At 34.1% G+C, this 12011-nt stretch overlaps 1 protein-coding gene across 1 annotated transcript; it reads left to right on the top strand.

The window, feature by feature from the left end:
- Positions 1–392: 392 nt before the first annotated feature.
- On the top strand, positions 393–2477 carry LOC147073826 (uncharacterized). The gene has a single exon (XM_085944736.1). The coding sequence runs from the start codon at positions 508–510 to the stop codon at positions 2053–2055; it is 1548 nt and encodes a 515-aa protein (XP_085800862.1). The 5' UTR covers positions 393–507; the 3' UTR covers positions 2056–2477.
- The last annotated feature ends 9534 nt before the right edge of the window (positions 2478–12011 follow it).

Raw genomic sequence — 12011 nt, forward strand, 5'->3', positions numbered from 1 at the left:
AATTTAAAGTTCACAAATAATATTATTTTACATGAAACCAAATTTAACATACATTTTAACTGGATGCACAGTCGAGTATCGTGGATTGATCAAGTATAACATTTTATTTTTTTTTTGGTCACACTGGACGCTAAAACAAAATGTCGTGTTAAATTTGAAATGTCAAACGTCAAAGTCGAAAGAGGTTAACGAAATCAAGACTTCATTTTTTATGTTTTTTGACTTATACTATAATATTATATTCAATCCATTTTTTACATCAAATGAATGAAACACGTTTGCGAATAGATTAGATGCGTGAGAATTTATTTTTATAGTAGGTACTTAGGTGCTTTCATTTGTTTCTGTTCTTACATTTAAACAAAAATCTTTATCTATTCTATATATAAAACAAAAGAAAAATACATACCATACCAATCCACACGTTTGCCACTTATAAGAGGAGCACAATGGACAACTATTAATTATAATATAAATTAAGTTAGGTACTGCGTCTAATACCTAGCCATGGATTTTAAAATATTCAAATCTCAAAGACCGTTAAGCATTACAGACAGAACATCAGACCTGTTGCAGTATTGTCCCCGAAATATCAAAGAACTGTCAGAATGCGAAGATTTCAAATTTATGATTGACATAACAACTGTTAGAATACGAAAAGGGGTGAAAAAATTAAAACAAATCGCTGAGCGTTTTTCAAGAGAGACCATTCCGACAACAGAAGCCAAGAATTTACTCATGTGCGGTATAACTTTTGTTTACCTTTTTTCGGTACAATTGAGCATCAAAAATGATTCGAGGGGGAAAGGATCTCGCAAACGCTATTTACGAGCGAAAGATTCGTTCAGTTCGTTAGCTATAATTTTACTGCCTGATATGACAACTGAAGTTGTGCAACAAATTATCGGATTTATATCAGATAACAGCCTATGGCATCAACATCTATTCATTAATGATATTTTTACTACTTTACTACATGCAAACGCTAGCAGTGAAAAGCTTTTTAAAAGTATTCTTGATTCAACCGACAATGCCGTTTTGACGGATGTTCAAACTGCAAAGCATCTTTTAGAAATCTTCTCGAAAATCATTATCAACGGAAATTGGTATAAGAAGTCGACCGAACAGCCGATTAAATACCTCGTCAGACTTCGAGATATGTTCCGATTGAGTCTGAGTGATTCGGAAAATTATTCACAACTTCGAGATTGTTTAAGACTCTGTCTCCGAAGCGTCTGTTTGCATTTGGACAATGATGATCTTCTCTCGTTTATTGGCACATTGATAAAATGGTCATTTATTTCAAGTTTATCCGACGAACACACGCTGGAATTCGCAAATGTCCTCGTATATGCCGCCTCGTTGCATAAGACGTTAAATTATGAGGACTTATTAAAATATGACATATTTATCAATACGTTAAAGATAATACGTTCACAGCATCGCATGCATAGTTTATTGGGATCGCGGCTTTTACAATGTCTTCTCGATAGACACAATAATAAAGAACTTTTCAGAACACCTACTTTGTATTTTGAATACAGTAAATTGGAAGTGACCGTTGCAACATATGATTCAAAAGACAGCGTCTTCATCAACAATCATCGCAAGATCCTTCACCGTTCCATTCTGACAGCCTTAGTCCATCACGGTTCCAACCAAATCAATCTGTCCGAGTTATTCACTTGCATAGTTTTGGTGTCAATTGAAGTACCCTGCGGGATGACTGCAGCGTGGACGGCCTGGCTGGCCATGAGCTTCCAAGAACAGGGACTCAAAGAGAACTTTGCTTTACCCGCCCGCCACCGAATCCACGCTCTCGTGATCGCAATGCTCTCCTTGGTGTGTTGGGTTCATAAATCGGAAGCTCTATACCGATGCATACGTCATCTTATAATGAAGAGGGCGTACCAAGCTCCGCATCTGAATCCCCCTTTGAAAACTTCTTACAGTTATGGTCAAAATCACGCCACTTGGGATAAGCCTGATTTATTTTTTGAAGATTGGGAATTGCGTTATGGTCTTTGGAAAACATTTAACATATCAAATATATAGATCAAATCGGATCCACATGAAACCCTATTATCATTAATGATTCATTGTGATGTTAATTAGAAGAATAATTGTAGAAGATAATGTATATTATTTAAAAAAATGTATGATACCAAACAAAAAAACATTGAGTTTTCCAAAAAATCCTTAAGGATGTGGTATTCAACCTGTGCACCGCGGGCGATTCTCAATTGAAGCGCAATCTGTTTGAAAAAAACAATAATTCCAGATAATCTCAATTCAAGACATGACTGCAATTATATACCTACCTATTCTATGCTTCAGATGTCATTTTTTTCAGGTGATAACAAAATTTTGGTAAGCTTCTCTTCCCTTACCGCTACTATTGATCTTTATTTTATTTAACAGTTCTTTAGTTAAGTACTGTCCTATTATTTACCTTTGAAAAACATACATTGTTCTTTATGTTGAAACCCGTATTTTATTTCCGTTGAAATTTTGAAAATCAGCAACGGTACCTCCCAAAAATACTGTGAATAGATTGACATGGAAACAAAAGGATTCTGATAGGGACACTTTCGATTGGTAGCTTGCAATGGCTTGGATCTGATCTTGAAAGAACACAAATGGCAGTTCAAAATAGCTGAAAAAATAACGAAAATAACATTCCATTAGTTCTAATTACACAATAATAAAAATTATAAGGGTAAATTCAGGGACTTCCTTAATAAATTTGTAATGAGTTCGTTGTGATGTTGAAGGTGGAACTATGATGAAACCTGAGCTTGTGCCTTGCTCACCACAATAGCTCACTGTACTCTGATAGAGTCACGGCTAACCACGTATACCGTTGTCAGAGCAAGCAGGACTACTGTGCTGAGCTGGGTGTGCAAGAGTAGCTCACTGTGGTCTGATAGAGTCACGGCTAACCTTTTATACCGTTGTCAGAGCAAGCAAGACTACTATGCTAAGCTGAGTCAGGGCCAAGCTGGCTCAAAGTTAACTGATTGTTCAAGGCCGTGCATCGCCTTATATAGCAAACTAGGCGACCCCTTCCTCGCCGTCCAGCTTATAACGCGGGTGCGCTTCAGTGGGGGACTCCAGAAAGCGGGGACGCGCGATGGTGGGGATGCCCGCGTTGACTGTAGGTGACGTCCGATGTGCGAGCGAGAAAGTATTCGGAGATCCTGCACTATAAAATCCAATTTATATAATATAAAACAATCATCAAATAAGAGCTTATACTTTCAAATTACCTTCCCTCAAAACTGTCTATGTTGGATGACCAAATACCAGGAAATCAATTTAATTTGAAAAATTTTAGGAATAATAATTGGGTTGAATGGGTCTTTAATAAATTATAGGGTATTTATCTATGTATATGATTTTATTTTATTTTACAAAATTGATAACATTTGGCAGAACTCGTATAATTAATATATATTTTTTTTCAAATAATTATAACAAGATACAATAAACTATAAATTTTGTTTTCGAAACGCTGACAGTTGAACTGGTTGCTGTTAGGTGATTCTGCATCAGCCACAAACTGGGCATAGAAATCCTTTGATGATCTTGACTATGGAAGTGACTATTTCATCGATAAGGGTGGATTTGAATCTGAAAGAAAAGGTAACCTTGAGAAATAAATTACATTTTTTTTTAAATAATTAATGCAAGCCAATTGACTACCCCTAAATACAGCAAAATCTTTTGCTAAACATTTTTATTGCATATTTGGAAAACATAAATGCAATATAAACAAACGTTAAATATTACCAATGAGTTGTCCAATATTTGAAGGCATTATTTTGGGGAAATTAGTAAATCGAGAAATCAAAAAGTACACAATTTTTGTTTTTTGCTCTTTAGTTACTTTTTTTAACAAACTTTACATGGAATTGTTTTCTGAAATTTCATTATTCTATCTCAAAGGTTATCGTGAAATAGCATTTTAGATTTATGGCAAATGCCCAACAAGAAGCTGTCCAATTTTAAAAGATATTATTCTTTTGCTAATCCAACATGGTTTCCGAGTTTAGGAACTGCATGTCAAATATTTTTTTTTTTGACCATGTCCGATCATAAGAAGATTATATTATGGGCTTCCACATTGTGGAGGTTTTTATTAACAGATTTTTGTTTTTATAAATGGATGTCAGCCACTTGCTCAACCTATTAGGTCCATACTATGACTTCAAACACAACTCGAAAAACAATATGTGTATTTGCCAGACCCAGGATTTGAACCTGGGACTCACGACATTATAAGTCAACGCGTTATCCGCTCGTCCATCAAATATTACCAGAGATATAAAGCATTCAATGTTTGAATAAAAGGGGATTCTGGGTAATTGCTGATTAATAGACTATTTTAAGAAATTGAAAAATCGGCAAAATAGTCCTATATGTGCAACCAATAGAACAACGAAAATTTTAAGAACTAAACACAAATAAATAAATACTAGCTGCCTGGAACTACTTCCTATGGGAGAAAATGTGATGTGGTGTGAGATTTGCTATTTGATAGATATCTGTTAAAAAATAATTTGTTAATAATGTTTAGCCTACCCACTTCACACACAATTTTGTTATATGGCAATTCTTAGATGTTGGAATTAAAATGTATCGTGTAAAAGTTAACAGACAAACAGTGCTTACTTTTAAAAATATCTGAACCAATAATACCATCACAGGTCAAATCACTTTGTTATAATTGTATATTATGCTACTGTAGTGTATAATATGAATTTCTGTGACACAGATTGTTTAGCTTGCCCACTTCACACTCAATTTAGTTAGATAAGCAATAATCCTTAGATCTAAGCTCGGAAAAGTATAGGTGCTTACAGACAAAATATATTTTAAAAACTCTCAGGCTACCCAAGTTGTTCCGGTAGGTTTTAAAATTCATAGCAATCAATAAATAAAAATGACACTTTCTGACATATGAGAATAAATTGTCATATGAATGTATATTATTGTAGTGGACTTTTGCTTTTTTTTTTTTAAATCTTGTATAAAATGAGTGGATATCAAAATAGTGTGTTTTCAATTTGGAATGGTTATATTAAAGAAACATATTAATTATTATACCCCGTGGTTACACGTGCATAGATTTACTGTGCACAGTAAGAAAATGTATGGGGAAACATGTATTATCTTGCAGTTGGCAAGATTGCGTGCATGAATCAAACAAGTTTGGAAGCTTCCGAATTGTGATGATTTATTACGCACAAGTAAGATTATTTTCGATCTGCGCCTGCGCAGTAGAGCGATAGGGGCGAACATGCCGGTAAAACAGTTATTGTCATGATAGTTTAAAATAAGCACGATTGCCGACAGTAATTCCATGCACGTGTACAGGCGCTATTATATCGGAAACTACCTTTACACATTTAATATTAGATATATGATGTAAAATCATAGAAGAGGAATTATATTATATGACAGAAGTGAAGTAGAATAAAAGTCTATTAAACGGTAACCATCCGACCAACCTAGCATTGCACTTATAAAATCTTCAAATTTAAACTACCAAACTACATGGAACACATTTGTAAAAAAAATTAAGAGAATACGATTTTTTATTAAAATTTGTGTGATCTTAAGGGGGGACATGCTCAGCGTAGGTCAAAATGGAGCTTGTACTCTATTTTCAAAACATGATCCTGGATATTCTTTAAACGTTGTAGATAATCTATTTATATAATTTTGAAGCCTTATTATCCTTTATATTTATTTTAAACATTTGATGACTGCATAAAGTATTTTTATTACATAAAATAGTATTCTTTTAAACCTCTCGCTCTAATGTTTTAGAATATAGTCATATTTCAGTACATAAATGTGCAGTGGTGTTAAGATTTTTTACATTTATTAATTTTTAAACCCATTTATAAAACCATCAGTATAATTTATATCGACATTATTATAGTGAAATATTTACGATAAAAAATTATATTGATAATCTTTGTGATCCCTAATTTGACAAGAATTAGGCATTTTATTATTCAAAAAATGGGCAATATTAACACATTTGAAGATAATTCTAAAGATACTAATTATAAGCTATGTCTTTGACCATTCAAGTGTGATAAACATCCTACGAATAATGATGGCTTTATAATAGTTATAAACACGCGCGTTTACATCATTTTACTCCCTACTTCAATTGTAGTTTGTCAATTTATCTGGCATTCTTTATGTCAAAAGGCTTCTTTTCTTACCTCGTCTAGCAAATTTATTTATGTCGACGAGATTTGGCAACACTGGTGAGGGAAGCCTTTCAATCTACCTGTCTTTCGAACCTAAATAATCTGTAAGATTAGTTTGAATAAAGACGAAATGTAATAATAACAATTCATAATGATGATATCCTAAAGAACTTATCCGATGACATTGCTCGGTGTATATAAAAAATTATCATTCTAAAAATGTGATCTTGGTATTACAATGGGCTTACAATTACAAATATCAAATTTTACTTTGAATTAGTATTCAGCACCATAAAATACATATCTGACTCCAAACATAAATTGAAAAACAATATGTATATTTGTCAGCCCCAGGATTCAAACCTGGGACCAATGACATAAGCTGACGCGTTAGTAATAAATTGTGGAAATTGAATAGTTTTTCTTTACTATTTTGGAATTTTGAAGTGACTCAATATTATCTTAAAAATGACTCTTGGAGTATGTCTATTTATCATGCCAAATTTCATGCTTTTAAATGAAAGTGCACAATTATTTAGTTATGGTGTAGGACTATTGAGCCAACTGAAATCAGTCCCTAAGATTTATAGACAGATATAAACAACAAAATTGCTATTGCAGGACTGTTTGTGTTGTACAATTATTTAAAAAATTTTAACTTTAAAAAAATAGTAAATATATTTCTCTTACCTGAATCTAGTGTCTTCTACAAAATTAACACTCATATTGCACACATAAAAATCGGCGCAACTGACATGTCTTTGGATTTACTGTTTTTGATGGTTTTAATTCAGTAATCACGGTGTTATTATGTTTATTCATAGGATGCATTTTTTTTTTCAAATACTGTAGCGTTTCCTTTCGAATTGTTTTTATATCTGCCGGTTTTAGAATTTATTTTTGCAATTTGTCACTTTACTTAATGAACTCTGATGGCGTTGTTTGTTTTAACACCTTTTCATGATGTCATCATAAGTCAATTCTGTTGTGAATGTGCCAAACATTATCTCAAGTTTCATTGAATTGTGATTAGTGTTTTTCGTCAAATTTGAATGTTGCCTTCAGGAAGCGGAGTGTCCGTAATATTTGAAACGTTGAAAGATTTCCTTCTATAAGACCTTAACTTGCGTGTTTGTGTTACTTTCAAACTATCGGACTGAATAATTGAAGTCGGATGTGAATTCCTCAAAGGCATTTTATGGTTTCCGATGGAAATATTGTTTTGGCTGTATCTAACCTGGCCTGGATTACGACTATCGTTACTATTAATACATCGCATATTGTCAGGTTTGCTTATTGCATTCTTCATGTGCGTAATTAATTTCGGATACTGTTTTATAAATTCACTATGGTTGACGATTTTGATTTCTTTAGGAGTAGATGTCTGATGACAATTGCTCGCCCGATAATAGACGTCATTGCAATGTGCCGAGTTTGAATTTACATTGAATGTTTTCCCAATAGGGATCGTTCTGTTTAAAGTATTTAGCGGTCTATTGTTACCATTGAACGACACTGGTGCAATATTGGAATGCACAATTTTCTTGGAAGTAGGACATTGAATATACATATTCAATGGTTGACATTCGCCCTCCACATCTAGGAATTCGTCATCATCTATAATATTCTCAGGCGTAGGTACTCGAATGGAAATATTCCGTTTGCTGTCAGTATGTTCTGAAACTTCGTTGGAATTCATCATTCTGCCGACAGTATAGCCGATCACTTTGGCGGTATTAACATTTTTAAAAGTGGACGTTCGGCTAAAATCCAATGGTTCTGAGGGATCATTGTCATTCTGACTATCTAAAATTGTGACTGTAATATCTTTACCCAGCATAACATTACCTAAAATATTCTGTGATTCAACGATATCACTCACTTCTTCACGCCGTGGACTAAATATCGTGGATTGCCTCCTCGAAATCGGTACCGAAGTGATCCGGTCATTACTTGAAATCACGGGAGTATTATTAATCGTTGATAATATTTTAGGAGGGAATTTTCTCTGCCACTCCAGGTTGTCATTATTGTAATAACTAGTGGAAGGCAATAAAGCATCCCGTGGAAAAGTATCAATATCGTTCCGGAATATTGTGCTATATGAACGAAGACCTCTGTTAATGGGGTAATGCAAGTCACTTTGAACAACTATACCAGAATTACGACCAGTCGTTTGATACAAATCTGTGACATCATTGCCAGAGTGAGGGTCATTATAAACATTTGGATAATTTTGAACACACTGTAATGTGGGCTGGCTATACAAATTTGGTACATAACTGCTATTCCGTCTTTCGTATCGTGTATTTCTAATGAAAGGAGTATTCGATACTTGATTTTGTGTCACCCGAGGATCCGATTTATAGACCAAACTGTTGCGTTCTGTATCATTATTTATTTCTTTCAATTCTTCAACGGTACCGTTTAGAGCTGAAGAATCGTCCGCCAATATGAACTGCTGATCGGCTTGATCGTTCAGAAGAGTCGGTCGGGCTATAGGTCTAGACGAATCTTCAGTCGTCTTGCGTCCCTTGGGTTTTCTGATTTTAGATCGGGTGTTAATGCGGTACGTATTGTCATCAGCAACCTGAACACCGTGTGATGATAGCAAAGATGATGATCCTCCATCTGCTAGTACGTCTATTTGGTTTTTTACAGTTCCGGCTTTTGTTGAAATGTCTTTCTCTGATCCCTCATTTACTGGCACGCTCACACTTATTTGCTGTTTAATATTTCTGGATTTTGTTAAATCTTTTTTTTGTAATCTCTTGTCTTTTAGCACAGCTTTTTGTTTTTTTACAATCTTGGGTTTCTTAGAAACGCTCTTCTCTAATCCCTCATTTTCTGGCATGCTCGGTTGACATTTAACATTTCTTAATTTTGTCAAAATATCTTTATTTGATTCTTCATGTTTTGGCAAACCTGTTTGATATCTGACAATCTCGAATTTTGTCGAAATGTCTTTCTCTAATTCCCGCTCTTCCAGGGCCTTCAGTCTATTTTTAACAATCTCATCTGTTGCTGTGTCTATAAAAATGTTAACAATCACTGGTTTCGTCGAAACTTCTTTTTCTGGTTCCATTCTTTCTCCTTTCAGTTCTGGTTCTGGCACGCGATAATGGTCTAATTTCACCACAATGTCTTCTTTTGTTGTGTCATTTAAACCTGTTATTTGTAATATACTATCATTGGAAGGTATATCTGTATTTTCCATATGTTTATGCCTCAGAAATAAGGGAAACATTAGATAAATAAAGACATGATTGCAAACGTTTACATATTTCAGCGGAATGTTTTCCAGTTCATCGGGCTCATCGAGATAATCTGAATTTAATGAATCTAAGCTACAGTCTGAATCATCAAGAATGACTGTTTCAGCATCGCTAAATGAACTTTCATCGGGTTGGGAATAGTCATTCAATGTAGCCATGGTTTTCGACCTGAAACAGAAGATTTTCTTTATATCAAATATCATACAATAGGAATGCATTGCAAGGTTTATATTCTTCAACTTTTAAATTAAATATTGATTGACCAAAATACATAAAGCTAATATAATAGATATTCTTAATCATAAAACGCAGCCTTACATCCGTGTAGATTTATTGCCAGCAATACTATTGTCAGAAGTGAAATGCATATGTCAACACTTAAGATAGAAACGGACTATGATCACGTCACGTGCGCACATGCGAGATCACAGTTAGTTTACACCACAGGCAAAAATTGTGCATACCTTTATCAAAACTACACTGAAGTCACCTCATAAAATAATACATATACCCATACACCCATAAAATGTTTTGCTATTTTCTGTAAATTTACACATTTTACCCGCTCTGGATTTTTAAGTATTCGTAAGTGTTTTATGTCAATAAATCTGAAAAGAAAATAAAATTATATATAAGTATGTATAGTATATATGAAGTTAAAACCATTTTTTGTGACTATTAAGTTGAAAAAGTCATCAGAGTGCGTTTGGTGACTCGACGATTAAAATACAGGTAGGTACATGACGTCATGTCACTGGAAAATAAATTTGCAGGAAATTAAAAAGAGTTCTATCATCCATAAGGTTGGTTGTGCAATGCAATATGAAACAGGTGACTTCATAATGGGTTTAATAAATGTATGCATAGTTCTTGCCCATGCCACAAATTTACTGTGAACTCGCGTGCGCTCATGTGGTATGATAACAATGTGAGCTCTTCCATTCTATTATATAGAGAATTCTGGAGTGGATAAATCAAAGTGATGGTGTTAGAAAATCAACCAAGTGGCGTTTAGATAAGAAATTAGTGGGTTATTATAATAAGGATAGGGTGATGTAAACAGTGTTGCCAACTGCAATTGACAAAAATATACCAGATAGCAATGACATATTAAATGGACGACTCACTTCATACCCGGCGCGCACGAGAAATTGTGCATGAAAGTCATTCACAGATGTATAGGTAGATGTCACGTGACCATTGACGTATCCGTTTCCATTATGCGATACAAGCTTCGAGAATTTATAGTAATATAACCTTTATTGTAATGGCGTATTAGTGTCATGACTCATTGCGTTAGAAACAGATTCTCGGTTACTTACGACTTCTCGGAGATTAGACGCAAGTGAGCGCAGCGAATCACAGGCGACTGACTGTCCAATGGTTTCTGTCATTCAATTGCATTGAATAAACTTTCATCAATATCTTAAAATGGCATTTTATAAATAATAAATAATACTAACACATGCAAAGTGATATCCCATCTTTCTTGGAGTGTTTAGTAGATTTTTTTACAATTTTTAACTAGGCACATTGGCATTTTGTAACACAATAATAACGGTGGAGTCGAAACCTGACAGTCAGAAATTTTGTATGGGCAGACCCAGCGGTGTCGCCAGACCGCTTGCAAGCAGAATGTTCATTTGAGCGTAGGATACCGATATTAAAATATGAATTTCGCCATCCGGCAGACCCGACACAAAGTGAGTGTCATTTTATTTTCTAGATGATTCGTCCATATTAATGTCATTGCCAGATAGAGTAAAAAATATGCCATTTGGCAGACGAAATTGCTAGATTTTCTTATAATAGTGATTAGAAACTAGCATTTTTAAAAAATAAGTCATATTTTTGAACATTGGTTTGTGAGAACAGACTATATTGAAGAAGAATTAATTCTTTCGCAACTAATAAATACATAAGTCATAAGAGCTTGCCAAAATTGTAAAGTTTTTAAAACAGAATTGGCGTGAGGACCTGATCGGCGGATCCTCTTCTAGATGAGAAGAGACGATATGACAGCAAGTTGCAGTCAAAGCCTCGGTAGAATCATAAAAAAAAATTGTCTACACATAGTTATGATTATTGTATGTTACATTAAATTTATAATTTTTATTTAATTTAATTATTAATTTATAATAAATTGCTGTTTTCATTGTCGAAAAATGCTAGATTTAACGCCAGATGCATATTTCACAAGCTAGATGTGTATTCAAAAATGCTAGATCTGGCAATAAAAACACTAAGTTGGCAACGCTGGCTGTAACCTACTGGAACATTAGGCAAAATACACAAGCAATAAAAAAATAGGAAGTCAGGAGACTGCAAAAACTCCGCTAGGTTAATGCAGCAGCTCACAGACACATAATTATTGAGTCTAAAACACCAGAACAAATACAGTAAGATAGAACATAAACATATGAGAGAGAAGGAGACGGGAAGAAAACGTATAAGAATGTTGACTGGTAGTATCACTGTCATAAACTTACATATCTTCATTAAAAGA

This window comes from Rhyacophila brunnea, unplaced genomic scaffold (assembly GCF_057557595.1).
Source record: "Rhyacophila brunnea isolate RB1 unplaced genomic scaffold, BYU_Rbru_1.0 scaffold_17, whole genome shotgun sequence".
Taxonomy (NCBI): Eukaryota; Metazoa; Arthropoda; class Insecta; order Trichoptera; family Rhyacophilidae; genus Rhyacophila; species Rhyacophila brunnea.